This window comes from Crocodylus siamensis, chromosome 12, assembly GCF_052110815.1.
Source record: "Crocodylus siamensis isolate JL-2025a chromosome 12, ASM5211081v1, whole genome shotgun sequence".
NCBI lineage: Eukaryota > Metazoa > Chordata > Crocodylia > Crocodylidae > Crocodylus > Crocodylus siamensis.
The window spans coordinates 49,735,497-49,749,767 of NC_143406.1; the positions used below are offsets into that span (position 1 = coordinate 49,735,497).

The 14,271-nt window shown below is 45.3% G+C and overlaps 1 protein-coding gene across 4 annotated transcripts in view; it reads left to right on the forward strand.

The window, feature by feature from the left end:
- Positions 1–4,257, forward strand: part of RBBP6 (RB binding protein 6, ubiquitin ligase) — a 39,571-nt gene extending 35,314 nt beyond the window's left edge. For all 4 annotated transcript variants that reach the window (XM_090024373.1, XM_090024376.1, XM_090024374.1 and 1 more), the window contains one exon: positions 1,340–4,257. In XM_090024373.1, the coding sequence (XP_089880499.1) occupies positions 1,340–2,912 (1,573 nt within the window). In that variant the 3' untranslated portion in view covers positions 2,913–4,257. The remainder of the gene's footprint in view (positions 1–1,339) is intronic.
- Positions 4,258–14,271: the final 10,014 nt, after the last annotated feature.

The window sequence follows — 14,271 nt, forward strand, 5'->3', positions numbered from 1 at the left end:
TGTTTAAATTTGCTGATGACACTAAGATGTGGGGGGATGTGGGCACACTAGAAGGTAGCATCAGGCTTCAGTCAGACCTGACAAGTTACAAGGGTGGGCGGATGTAAATAGGATGGGATTCAACACAGACAAGTGCAAAGTGATGCACCTGGGGAGGAACAACTGGCACCATACCTACAGGTTAGGGAGCTCCCCTCTTGTCAGCACGGAGATGGAAAAGGATCTTGGAGTCATAATTGACTCCAAGATGAACATGGGCCAGCAGTGTGGGGAGGCAGTCAGGAAGGCCAACCGTATCTTGTCGTGCATCCACAGATGCATCTCAAGCATGTCCAAAGAGGTGATCCTCCCCCTCTATGCGGCACTGGTCAGGCCACAACTGGAGTTCTGGGTGCCGCAGTTCAAGAGGGATGTGGACAGCATGGAGAGGGTCCAGAGGAGGCCACTCGTATGATCAGGGGACAGCAGGGCAGGCCCTATGAGGACAGGCTGCGGGACCTGAACCTGTTCAGCCTCCAAAAGAGAAAGCTGAGGGGGGATCTAGTGGCCTGTTATAAACTAGTCAGGGGGGACCAGCAGGCATTGGGGGAGTCGCTGTTCCCCCGTGCATTGCCAGGAGTGACCAGGAATAACGGTCACAAGCTGGCAGAGGGTAGGTTTAGGCTAGATATCAGGAAGCACTACTTCACGGTCAGGGCAGCTAGGATCTGGAACCAGCTTCCCAGAGAAGTGGTGCTAGCTCCTACCCTGGGGTGTTTAAGAGGAGGTTGGATGAACACCTTGCTGGGGTCGTTTGACCCCAGTACTCTTTCCTGCCATGGCAGGGGGTCGGACTAGATGATCTGCTCGGGTCACTTCCGACCCTAGAAACTATGAAACTATTAGCTGGATAGGGGGTGAATTAGGAACCATGGAGTCTCCCCGGTTCCTGACTTGCCTGTTGGAGAAAGAGGAGCCCCTCCCCCCCCCTTTTTTTTTTTTAAATACTGGTGGAACTATGGCACACTCGAGTTGCCGGATAAGATTTGGTACTATGATGATTTAGTGCCTTAGCTAGATTCAGAGGTGGGAGATAAGACTATAAGCAATAAAGTACTATCTTGCAAGATCATCTTTTTCTAGTCCTGCCCCCTCTTATAATTTGAACACTTTTTAAAAGCTAGTAAAGATTTGGAATTTTAACACTTGAAATTAAATGCAAATGCTTTGTCAGAGTGGTATATTTCATAACAATACAACCTGCTGTAACCATGAATTTCAGATTTCAATCAGTGTGCATATGTAATGGATTTCAGGTCTCGATCAATGTGCGTATGTAACTTTTTTTTTTCCTGTTTAGTACTAGCTCTACTGGAGGCAGTCCTGTTAGAAAGTCTGAAGAAAAGCAAGACACAAAACGGACTGTCATTAAGACCATGGAAGAATATAATAATGACATAACTGCCCCTGCAGAAGACGTCATTATTATGATTCAGGTTCCTCAATCAAAGTGGGATAAAGATGACTTTGAATCTGAAGAGGAAGATGTTAAATCTACACAAGTACCTTCAAATGTAGTAAAACCCTCTAGTGTTGTAAAAAATGTGAGTGCTAAGTCCCCAAATCCTCTGAAACACACTGAAAAAGAATCTGAGTCCTTGGAAAAAATGCAGAAACCTACAAAAGAAGCAAGTTATGAAAGCTCCCAACATGAAGCAAAAAGCTCAAAAAACTCTGTGTCAAGTGAAAAAGGGAAATCCAAGGACCGGGATCATTCTTCATCAGACAAAGACACCTCGGAGAAACGGAAGAGCAATGTTCAACCTGAAAAAGACCACTCTGAACGTGGCGCTGAGCAAGGAAACCTAAAAAATCCTCCATCATCCAAAGAGAGCAGATCTTCAGATAAGCATGATACTGGCCGTGGATCCTCTGCGAAAGACTTTACTCCTAGCAGGGACAAAAAGTCTGATTATGATAGCAGCCGGGATCATTCTGGTTCCAAGCGTAGGGATGAAAAGAATGAGTCCACAAGGAGAAAGGACTCCCCTTCTCGAAACAGAGAGTCGACCTCAGGTCAGAAAAGTAAACCGAGAGATGAAAGAACAGACTTGTCCAAAAAGGGATCAGGAGATTCTAAAAGGAGCAACCATAGTCCTCCAAGAGACAGCAGAAGGCCATATGATCACAAAACTGGCTATGATTCCAAACGTTCATCAGAAGAACACAAATCTTCAGACAAAAGTTCAGCTAAAGAAAAGGAGAAACACACATCAGAAACAAAGAGCAATAAGGAGAGAGAGTCAAGTGGCAATAAACCATCTCACAGACATGGATCGCCAGATACAAAAAATGAAAAAGAGCATGCTGCTGGGCAGAGTGACAAGAGTGCCATCAAACCGAAGCCTCAGTTAAGCCACTCCTCTCGACTATCTTCCGACTTAACTAGAGAAACTGATGAGGCTGCGTTTGTCCCAGACTACAATGAAAGTGACAGTGAGAGTAATGTGTCTGCAAAAGACGAGGAGTCTATAGGAAAAAATACTAAAGAACTGAAAGAAAAGGCAGTGGAGAAAGTTAAAGAGACTGTACCTGCAGCAGCAGTTGGTCAGCCTGATGTAAGCAGAAGTCAAAGTCAAAGCAGTCCCAGTGTTAGCCGCAGCCGTAGTCATAGCCCTTCTGGAAGCCAGACTCGAAGCCACAGCAGCAGTGTTAGCTCGGCTGAGAGTCAGGACAGCAAGAAAAAGAAAAAGAAGAAAGACAAAAAGAAGCACAAGAAGCACAAAAAACACAAGAAGCATAAGAAACACACTGGAAATGAGTCTGAATTGGAGAAAAGCCAAAAACACAAACACAAGAAGAAGAAATCCAAGAAGAGCAAAGAGAAAGAGAAAGAGAAAGATGACCAAAAAGTGAAATCTGTCACTGTATAATATGACAGATAAGAAAAATTGACTTATTTACTAAGTCATCTGTATTAAATTTTGTTATAATGTAAGCAAATTCAAGCTTTGTAAATAATGACATGAAAGACCCTGTGCTGCACTTAAAATATTGCTGCTTGATTATTTGATTTTTACATCAGAGCTTTATAAAGTGAACGTTTTGTACAGAATTGTGAGTTGTGACCATGTAACATGAAAGGTTTTGCTGGGGCATCTTAATTTTAACCACCGTTAATTAGTTTGGGTGGAGTTTACTGTACTGTGAAAATTTTCACATTTGAATTTTTTTTAATTGCCTGGCAGAAAAAGCTGGTATCAGTTATAAAATATCAGCAGAATGATTTGCAGAATTCATTACAGCCCTGTTATGTCACTTTTTGATTACAATAAAAAGTTTTCAGTAAACTTTATTCAATGTGATGGAATTTGCAGTAATACCTGAACATATACAGGGTATGGGCAAGAACAGGGACAGATAATAACAAACGAAAAATTTCAGGCAGCCAAAATATAATACACATAATCTATTGACAGTTTTAACCTTTTAAAGAAAAAAAAGTAGAACTTCAAGAAAATTAAGGAAATAGCAACAACAAAAAAATAGCACTTTTTTAAATGCCAGGTCATGCCAAGTAGATGTGTGTGTGTGTGTGTGTGTGTGTGTTTTTAATATTTGAAAAGGTATATTACCTGAAAAAATACCCACTATAAATAGCTGGTATTAACTTTTTAAATAATGTCATATTTGAAGCTTATCACATGTCAACATTGTTCCCGTTTTATGTTAAAGAACCAATGCTACACATTGGCAAATGTTTACAATTGTATTCCTGGGAAACTGTCCAAATTCTGTATTTCCTTTCATATTGGTGCTGATCACCAAGAGACTTGTGTTTTTTCAAATGGGCGCTTTCATTTTGTAACCAGATGTCGATTACTCTGATGTCACAGTTCCTTGTTATGTCACCATAACATTGCTGTTGCTATCATTGGGTTTTAGATTTAGTGAATAAATATGGTGAGAAGAGGCAGCCAATTAAAAAGTCAGGGTTTTTGTATGTGAATATCTACGTACAATGAGAGGAAATACAGAAAATGGTAGATTTAATTATTTAGGTAATTTAAAGGAAGATCTATAGCGTCACTTCAATTTAGTGACAGCAATGTTCAACACTGCAAGAGTTAACCTGACGTCTTTTTCACTGTGCATGAAGTGTCGAACCCTGTTACCATTTGAGCTTGGTGACAAAAACCCCTTGACTACTTTGGATCTGGGATTTGGCCCAGCTGAGATCTATTTGAAAATATTTAAATTAAAGTGGCATTTCAGGGCTTCCTGCTTGTGGAGACTATTTTGTTCAAAAGTGGCATTGTAGAAACTGCAGTTTGGCAGCACAGCGATAGAGATGACGAAGTCACTTCTGTTTGCTTTACAGATGAATGACCTGCACACTTTGAGCAGTGGGTTTAAGATTGCATATCATAGTAACATGGGATAAGTTTCGGGCTTTATTTCTGGGACATTTTTATGGTAAGGTAATTTATACTGGGATCCTGCTGTACAAGTAGGAGGCTTTAAGGATAAATCAGTTAAAATTCTGCTTTGAAGAACTGAAACAATTGAACCAGTGTAAACTGTTTCGGAGTTGCCGCACACACTTTCCTAAATGTTCTCACATTTGAGTAGAGCAGCTACTTCACACCTAAGAAAACAGCAATTATGGTAGGATTCAGTAGAGCCTCCTGTAAAACTGGCCCTTCCTGTTGCCTTTATTCTAATATTTAGCACTGTTTATAATGAAGCGATTTGAAAATACACGAGTTTAGCTGCTGCTTGTTCAGCAACCGAGTACAGCATCCTCATTCAAGCTCATTGAAGTAGGATGCTTACAACTGGAATTAGGAAAAAAAGACTAGTGTCAGCCGATGCTTTCAGAGTGATTAGCAAGTCCTAATCTAGAAATCGGGTGTTAGAAATCAGTTACTGTTGTGCATCTCCAAAAAGGGGGGAGCATGCTGTAGTTCTTCGTAAACTTACACCAAGAAGGCTCTGCTTTTGTGACTGAGTTAAACTCTCCTTTGCTTTCAGAGCTGTGCAGCCTGTGGCAGGTTTGCTAGGGAAGTTTTCCCCACATTTGGAGCCTTCAGTAAGATCCGATCCCTTCTTTTTCCAAATATCTTGTGCTGACAGACTGAGATGCAGCTTGTGTCCAGTCCTGGCTGTAGGGAAGTGACCTACACTGCTACTCATCCACTGTCTTCTGTCCACCAGCTTTCCCAAGGAAATGTGAGACATGTTTATGCAGTTTACGGGCGCTCCCCACCGTGCTGTGAAGGGAAGTGCCCAAAGGCTGTTTCCTAGACTTGAGGTCAGCTTCACCTTTGCCACTCCAGGGAGCGTACGGTAGTACAGTTAGGAAGACGTTAACCTCCTGCAGTCAAACGTACTGGCACCTGCCTTTCCTTCAGATTAAGCCAGCATGGCCGAGAGAGGGACACTAGTGCGTGGGCAGCTCAGCGTTTCCATATGCACTGCCCAGGTTTTGCGCCGTGGAGAGGTCACTCCAGCTTCACTTTATTTTCAAAGGAGGATTACCATCAGCATCTCATTGGGTGTAATTCTGTCATCCCTTGAGACACGCACATACCTGCCAGGACTAGAAGTTTGTTTCTAGTATGTAAACCAAGTAATCAAATGTTGACAAATTGGCCAAATACCTTGGGAAGACTTCTTCCTAATGACTCATCTCTGAGGGGTCAGGCCTTGGAAACTGCCCAATTAAGTCTTCCAACCAAGGGCCTGCAGAAAGCTAGCTGAAGTAATTTTAGGCCATTAGTGACTTTTGTGACTCCTGAAGGGATGGGAGATGCCTTGGGGCTGATGAGGGGCAAACAGATCCTGTCTTTACAAAAGGGAAGGGAAAGGAAGACCTGGAAAGATAATAGGAGCGCCTACAAGATGAGATAATGATCATGGTTTACCAAGAACAGGCATTGTTGTTGCTAACTGGTTTATTGAATGAAAGAAGTAGGAAATGTGATGTACCTAAGACTTGCCAAATAAGCCCTGTGTTGTTTGTCTTATCAGACAAATAAGATTTACTACCCTCAAAGTTGCCTGCCCGGCTGGTTAAAAAGAAAAAAAAGCATACATCCCGGAGTTACCAGAGGTTGGCTGTGAAACAAGGAGGACCTCTTCCACAGGACTCGCAGGGGTCAGTACTGGGCTGGGTCCCTTCAGTATTTTCCTTACCTGCCTGAGTGATGTTGCTTTGAATTTGCAGGTGACGGAACAGGGAGGGGCTGCAGATGCTTTGGAGGATAGGCCTGCAGTTCAGTCTTGATAAATGGTCTGAAATCCCCGTGATAAAATTCAATAAAAATGAGTGCAAAGTGGTCCAGTTAGGAGGGAAAGATCAAATGCACCATTGCAAGATGGGGGGGGGGACTGTTGAGGCAAGCAGTTTGGCAGAAAAGGAGCTGGGGGTTTCAGTGGGGTCAGTAATGGAGCGGCGTTGTGAAAAGACCAGGCTTGTTCTGGGATGCATTAACCAGAGTCCGTAAAACATGGATGTAAATGCCCATTTTACTAGGCACTGGTTTGGCCCCAGCTGGGACACTGCATGTCCTTCCTTGTGAGGAAGGCTATCTACATAAATTGGAAGGGGTACAATAAGCATGGTAAGAGCTTTAGAAAACATGGCTTAAGGAAGGTTTCAAAGAACTGAAGGTTAGTCTAGAAAAAAAAGATTGAGAGGATACAACTAAGGTCTTCCTGTGTATGAAAGGTGGTTATGAAGAAGACACTTGTCATCTTTATAGTTATTTAATAGTTGCGCTTCCTATTTTCTCTGGGTAGGATGAGAAGTAGTGGACTTAATTTGCAGCAAGGTGAGATTTAGATTAGTCATTAGGAAAAACCTGGTACTGGCGGCAGTTAAGCATTGGAGCAGGCCCCATGGACATTGCAGCATCAGCTTTTTTGGAAGTGGGTTGGATCTGCTGGGGCTGGTTTTGCTGTACTGACTCGCAGTGGGCGGACTGAGCTGCCTTTTGGGGCTGCCTGCAGCTCTGCATTTCCAGATCTTATGCGATTATTTCACTGTCCAAATGATACGTTGGGTAGCGTAACAATCGGGATGTGCAGAATCCTGCCAATTAGTACAAACTGCCAGATAATTTCTGCAGTGAGTAAAGAGAATTGTTAACATCTCATGAGTGGCTGCATGGTGTTTGCTGCTCATTCTCAAGTTCATAAAACCTTTATAGCCTGCTGCAAGAAAAAAACCCTGACTGCTGCTTTCTTGTCAGACCCTCTGCTCCGTGCTAGCTGGAAAAGCAAACACAGAGTTGGAAGGAGGTGAATCGTCACAGGATGCAAGTGGCGTGAAATAAATCTTGAAATTTTCACTGGGGAAGAGTCGTCTGGCTAATCAGGGATTTGATGTACTCTGGGGCCCTTTGTTGTTTGTCACCATAATGGCCTGCTTGTAGTTAAAAGCATGTTGTATATTTTTATAGCATCTTTTATGGGTTTTCTTTCATGGAAAAGGCAGCATTTACCTTACCTAGTTTCTGGAGTGATCCAGACTCCTTAGAAAAGATGTGGCCTACAGCTTGTTCCTCTCAACCTTGCCTTAGAGCAGGGGTGTTCGACCTGTGCTTCCTGGACCCCGGGGGTCCACAAGCCATGTCTGAGGGGTCCATGAATGATGACTACGATCAATCAAAAGGATGCGAATACCCACACTTATGATTCAAAGGGGTCCGCACCTCCCTTAAAAATGTTTAGGGGTCCGCAAATTGAAAGCTACCATTTCAGTTCAAGTCCTTGTACTATGTGAGTAGGTGGAAATGGCTATTAATTTCTGTCCACACATGAAAGGTGTGAGAAGCAGCAGAATTCATTACCAGATTATTTTAGTCTCTCACTGGAGTGCGAGCCAGGAAGTAGCGTTTGGGGACATCACTGCTGGATCGCAAAGAAAGGATGGGCTTGGTACAAAACACCCCTTCACAGGTTAGGCTTTCAAATGGAAGAAGAGCATTTAAGTGTTGCTGTCTCAACAATCCTTGTAGGCTCTGGGTTCATGGGGGAAATGCTCATATAAGATGACCAAACCAGGAGCTCCCCCTGGCCTGGGCCAGGCCTCAACATAGTCCTCAAGCGTTTCTAGCTGCAGCCCTTGTCGGCTGGACTCGGACTCGCCTCCTGCCTGTCTCCTTACAAGCAGTTTTGGAAACCAGCTTCAGGGCTAACAAGACCACTTTGGCCCAGTGCCAGCTTCTCTGCATTTCCTCCACTCCCTCAGTGTTTACCCCTAGCTGTATCTCTGGGAATACCGCCCGTCTCTGCTCCCAACCCGCTCTCCCAGCCCTTGGTGCATGCTACAGACAGGGCATGGATGGGGTGAACCCACCAAGCTCTTTCTGCTGTGACTGTATGTAGAAAGCCATGAAGGAAGGTCTCTGGGATGGGTGGGTTTTACAATGGCAGATGGTAGCATTTGTGGAGCTTGGGCTGTGCTGCAGCCTGTGGGTGCCTTCTGCAGGCTGGGCCCTGCCCTGAGCAGCTCGTACGGTCCCTCCTGGGGGGCAGTACGGGGGTGCTGCCTGCAATGCAGAAGTCGGCGTCATGGGGCTGAACCAGAGTTGTTCAGGCATCCTTTACATCCTCCAGAGGACTGACCTTCCCTGGGCTAACTGCTTGTTAACAAAGAAATGAGCCATGATGTGAAGTTCAGGTCAAACTTCCTTGCTGAGTTCCTCCTCCAGAGCCTCTCCAGCCTTGTCTTCCCATCTGCCCTGGAAGAGCAGCCGGCCTGGCCCTTGCCCAGCAGAAACAACCCCCACGAGCCGGTGCTTCAGGCAAAGGCTACCCGCTGCGGTACTTCTTGCTGCTTTCTAAGACAGCTTGTGCTGTCACTTATTCAGAACGATTCACTCAGTCATTTGCTACGGACGTGTGTAGCACCAAGGACGCCATGGTACGTTTGGCACCGCGATGTTGGTTCGTCTGTATGCCGGGAGCGTGGAGAGGCCGGACCTTTGTGCTAGGAGCAGCGTGGGTCCGAGGCTGAGCCGGCTGCGTGAATAGATGAGGCAAATAGATCGTGGTGCTCTGTCCGCTGCCTTGCTTTTATAAAACATGCCCAGGCGAACAGCCCCGAACTAGTGCAAAGGCCCCAGGAACGATCCCCTGGCAGGTGGAGACCCCCGGATTGGAGAGCGATGGGGCTTCTTCAAAGTCCCAGCATGGAGCTGGCCCTTCACAAGCACCATCTCACCGTCCACCTTGCCCTCTCCCCATTCTCCAGGTGGGGAAACAGGCTCTGCAGAGGACACCCGACTGACGGCAGGGGCAAGTGTGAGGGCACAACACAGGGCTGGGGCTGCTTTATTTTTGGTTCAGCCTCTGGCTTTGCTGCCTGGGAGCAGCCTGTTTCTTGGTGCGCGCTGCTCTCCACCCATTCCCGGGTCGATGGCGAGGGCTGGTAACAGGCACCCCACCTTCCTGAGCCCAAATCCAGGTGAGCTGAGACCAGTGCTCAGGGATCACAGTGGGGCTAAGCAGCCAGCTGCATAGGCACAGCGGGGAGAAGGTCCCCTCGCCTGCTCAAGAGCAAGACTCGGGGCTCAATTGCTGCAGAAGGCCAAGGCTATAAGGGTGGAAAGGGACAGTTTGGCCCATCTGGTTCTTCCCTTCCCCCTTCTTCTGTTCAGGGCTCTTTCATACTGTCTAGACGCAAGGAGTAGCTGGCTCCACACCTTGTCCTTTTCTCCACCATTTGGGTGGGATCCCCTGACGCTGGAAATGGATGTGGTTGCATGGACATCCCTGGGTGATGCTCAACAAGGGACTCCAGGAAATTCAGGGTTTCACCTTGTAGTGGGCAGACTATGTGCTTTCTGGGGCCATAGCCTCATGTAGCAGGCCGCTGGCACCAAAAGCTACAGCCCAGCTGCGGGCAGTCAGGGATTGCAGGCTGCCTAGGAGGAACGGGCCAGCTGAGAAGGATAATTAGCGGGCACACGGGGAAATTAAAAGGGTTCCCAGGGAAGACAGCTAGGGAGAGATCGAGACCAGAGTGAGACAGAAGATGGAGCGGTACCAGGCAGAACCGAGCCAGGGTACTCTCCCGGGGTCTGGGAAAAGGCTCGGGTGGAAGCAACAGCACCGAGCCAGGGAGAGAGAGGAGAGACCGCGGTGCCAGGGGAGCAGCATGGAGCCGGAGTCTCGCTCTCAGGACCCAGGGCAAGAGCCTAGGCAGTGAGTTAACCCTTTATTTTCTGCATTTGTGTTTGTTTACCTATTTTGTGTTATTACATTCCCACGAGGAAAGCCCACCAGGAAAATAACTGTGCTGAGTTTTAAAGACTGCTTGAGCTGAGCACCCCCTCACCTGCTCACATCTACTGTCCCGGGCACCAGCAGAAGGGGAATTGCATTTTTATGGCAGCTATGAGTCCAACCTCGTTTTCACTCTGTTTCCAGTGAAATCTGCCCCTGTAGAGTGAATCCTGCTGGCAGACGCTCGCTGCCCATAAATGACAAGCTCAAAAGCCAGGTGTGTGCAGCCAGCTCGCGCTTGTCCAGAAAGAAAAGTGCTCTGTGCCCTCCCCCAGCCATTGCAATGGGCTGGTAGCGTTCATGTTTTGGCTTTCCATGAAACTCTGTACATGTAATCTCCAAGAGCAGCCTGGCAAGGCCATTTAGGGACTTACAGCTTGCATGCTGTCCTGCAAAGAATTTGCAAAAAGAAGATAGGCCAAAAAATATTTGTCAAAGTATTTTCTGTGAGCTGCTTGTTCCACTCAATTTTCAGCCAATTATTATACCTGGGGGGGGAGAAATTCTGGGGATTTTGTTTGTTTGCTTGCTTGCTTGCTTGCTTTGTTATTCTCCTTTGGAAAGAAAATGAGGAATCATATAGCCAGGCTGAATTCTGCATTTATCCGATTGCACAGGATGCATCCCTGAAAATGCCTTAAATAATATGAGGTCACTCTTTTCTGTTTCTCTTCTTTTTTTTTTTAATTCCAGTTGGAAAGATCATTAATTTTGTGTTTTCCTACAATTTACGTTTCCACTCTGATATGGACAAGACTTTAAAAAATGTTATGGACTCGGATAAAATGTTGCATAGTGTTTTTAGTTTTTTCGATTAAATTGCCCAGCAACTAAATTGATAACTTGTCTTAGATTACCATAAAAAACAATCAAGCAAATAATAATAATAATAAAAAAAACCCACAGCCCCGTTACTGTGCTAGTCTCACAGGGATGAGGATATTTATGTCCTATGTATTTAATGTGTGTTAGCCTGGAACTTTGGTAGGGCTCCTGACTGTAAATCTCTCTCGTTATTTATTGTGTCTTTCTGTTGTCCAGACCAAAAACCCCAATCAGTATGCTCCAATTATTTGTAAATATAATCTGATAGGAAAGTAATTTCTGAAGATAACGGCACTTTCTTATCACTCTGTTTACAGTAGGTTATATCTGCAGCCTGCGCTGTGTAGCTGCAACCCAGACAGTATGCTCTTACTTCTGAAATGCGTATTTATCTGTGTCAGTCCTTTCTATCTAAAACATTTATTACACGTGTGGAGGCAGAATAAAAAATAAAGCAGTCATTGTGTCTCCTGAAATGCATTGAATGTTTTAAATATCTGCAGATGCGTTTCTCCTTCTGCAGATACTAAACAGAGGAAAGAACGGTAGCTGAATCCGTGGGCTTCTCGTTATCTGTCACTTCCAAGTTTTTGATAGGGTTTGATTTGAATACATTAATTACAGTTATGTAAAATGACTGGGAGGTTTCTGCTTTAAACATTCCCATGCATGAGCTTTTTTTGCTGAACTAAAGCTGTTCATTACATTTTTGTCTGTGGCTGTCTAGCTACCGATCTGCAATAAGCCCCTGTATCCTATCTCAGAGATCTCAATACAAAGTCTGAGCATTTCTGTGTCAAGATGACACATTGGTGTTTCCTTGAAAGAAGCAAGGCCGTTTAGTTTGCTTGAATACAATTTCTTTCATTTGGCCTCTCAAATATATAGTCTCAGAGTCTATTTCAATTAAAAGTGGAATGCTGCGATAATCTCAGTCGTCTTTTAATCCTGTCCACATAAAATATGCTGTAAATTGATAACCATCATGGTGAGCATTGCAAATGGTAACAGTTATTTTTCACTTTAAAAAGCCCCCTGGTTATTTTTATGCAAGGTCATAAAATAACAGCCTTATTGTGCAAAATTAAGTGCCCCTTTCTGCTAAATATTTGACCAAAACGCCTGCACTATTCACGCGTTATCACTGTACTTTGGTGACAGTCCCTTCTCAGAGGTTAAATCACATTGGGTATCATTTTTATTCTAGCACAACACAACCTAACCCTAAACTATTTGCCTTTGAATTCAATCTCGGCAACTTCTTTTCATCAGCTAAATTTTAGAAAAAACAAATGTTAAAACCTGAATTTCTAACCGTTTTGAATCCCACCGGTCCAGTGGCAAAAGAGCTTTCCTTGTGGCTCTCTGCCGTTTCTGGAAAATGTTAGTTATTTCTGTTTGGCTGCACCTACAAAATACCTTTCCAATGCTCTCTGCAGGCTGTGGCGACTCCACTTGGGTTCAGATTTTGTTGGTATTTATTTCAAGTAGATTTTCCTGCCGAGTTGCTTGTGGAAATTTATTTTAGATGGAAGGAAAATTGTTTTGGTAAGGCAAATATTTTCACATTTCTAATCCAACCCTTTTTTTTTTTTTTTTTTCTTTCCCTGGCACTGCGCGCCGACATTTTAAATCCGCCTCAACTGTTTGCCTCCTTCCGCCATGACAAGTTTCTCCTTCCTTGAGCACGTTGTGTGCACCAGGATGCAAAAGGCTGTAGCTATCAGATGCTCGCATTCATTCTTCAGCCTACAGGCTTGCAGGTAAGGCATGTTGCCCTGATGTGGGACTTGATTTTTGCATGCGTGTTCATGCCGCAGCTTTGGGGGTGTTTTCCCCCCCTTGTGCATTCATAAATTGTCCGGCACGTCGATATGTAGTGTGTGAATTGGCACCGTCTGAACTGAGGGGTGTGTGTATGTTGTAGACAGTCCCAGCTCCGCAGTGGGTAGAGAAATGGCAGTCTTCCAAACCCATCACAGCTTTTATTCAGAGCCCGTATAACAACTAAATAACGTCTCGCTGGGCTGCGCCGGGCGTGCTTGGATGCGGGAGGTGATGGGAGAGTTTTGGAGGAGCGGAGAGGCACAGCTTGGAAAACGGGGTTCCTGGAGACGTCCGAGGGCTTGTTTGGGTTTGAGCGGCTGGTTTTGGTTTTTGTTATTTTTTCAGTGGGGGAAAAATAGTCGAGGAGAATCTGCCCTGGCATGGTGCAGGTTTCCGCTGTGAGCCGGGTGACGTCACTGCCAGTCACAACGGGCTGCACATATCTTGCAGGGTGTAGTTCAGAGCATTGACTGCGGAGTCTGTGACCTGGTTTCCTTCCCTCTTGCAGTACGGAGTCCTCTCATAAATTCTAAGTCATAATCCAGCACCGCAACCCGTGCCAGGGCTGCTGATGCAAGCCCAGTTTGTCCTCAGTTTCATACTCCCTTTTTATTCCTCCAAACTTCCTCTCTTCGTCTTTGAATGGAAATGCCTCTGCGAAGTCGATCAATGCCTGCTCATTTGGGAGGTAAACGAGAGTTGAATAATTAGCAACGATGCATTCGATGGCAAAATTCCTCTGCTTTAATTTATATCAACTCCACTCTTGCGCATTGCATCTGGGCCAGGCTCTGACAGGGAGAGGCAGCACAAAGGAGCAGGGAGACAGAGAGCAGGCAGGAAGGGGAGCTCCAGACGACACTTGGGCATTTGTGCTGGCATGGGCTCTTCCCCTGGCGATAACCTCCCGTATTTTTGTGGCAGGGGGGAGGGAGGCGGGCTGGGGCAGGATTAGTCATTTGCAGCCAGTTCGGTTTTTTCCATCAACATTTTGTGTGCGTGTGTGTGTGTGTGTCTGGTCTTTTGTCGCCCTTTTGTGAGCGAAATGGTTGTTTGGTAGCAACGAGCAAGGGCTCCTTGCCAAGTCTCCCTAATTAAGATTAAGCATATGCAGATTTGCCTTGTTTTCAGCTAATGACAGCTGCAAACAATTATTTGTCATGCTTGCTGATTGTTGATTGGTAAAAGGAAGGCCATGCAAGAATTGTACGCGTTCTTCCTTTGTATTTCGGCATTCCCGGTTGTACAGCCAGGCGCGGGCATGTGTGCGAGAGGCTTCTTCCTTTTAAGACTCAGGTTTTTGCTTCAAATTCAGCTGGTGCCCTTGACAGTTTGCGTTTTTAG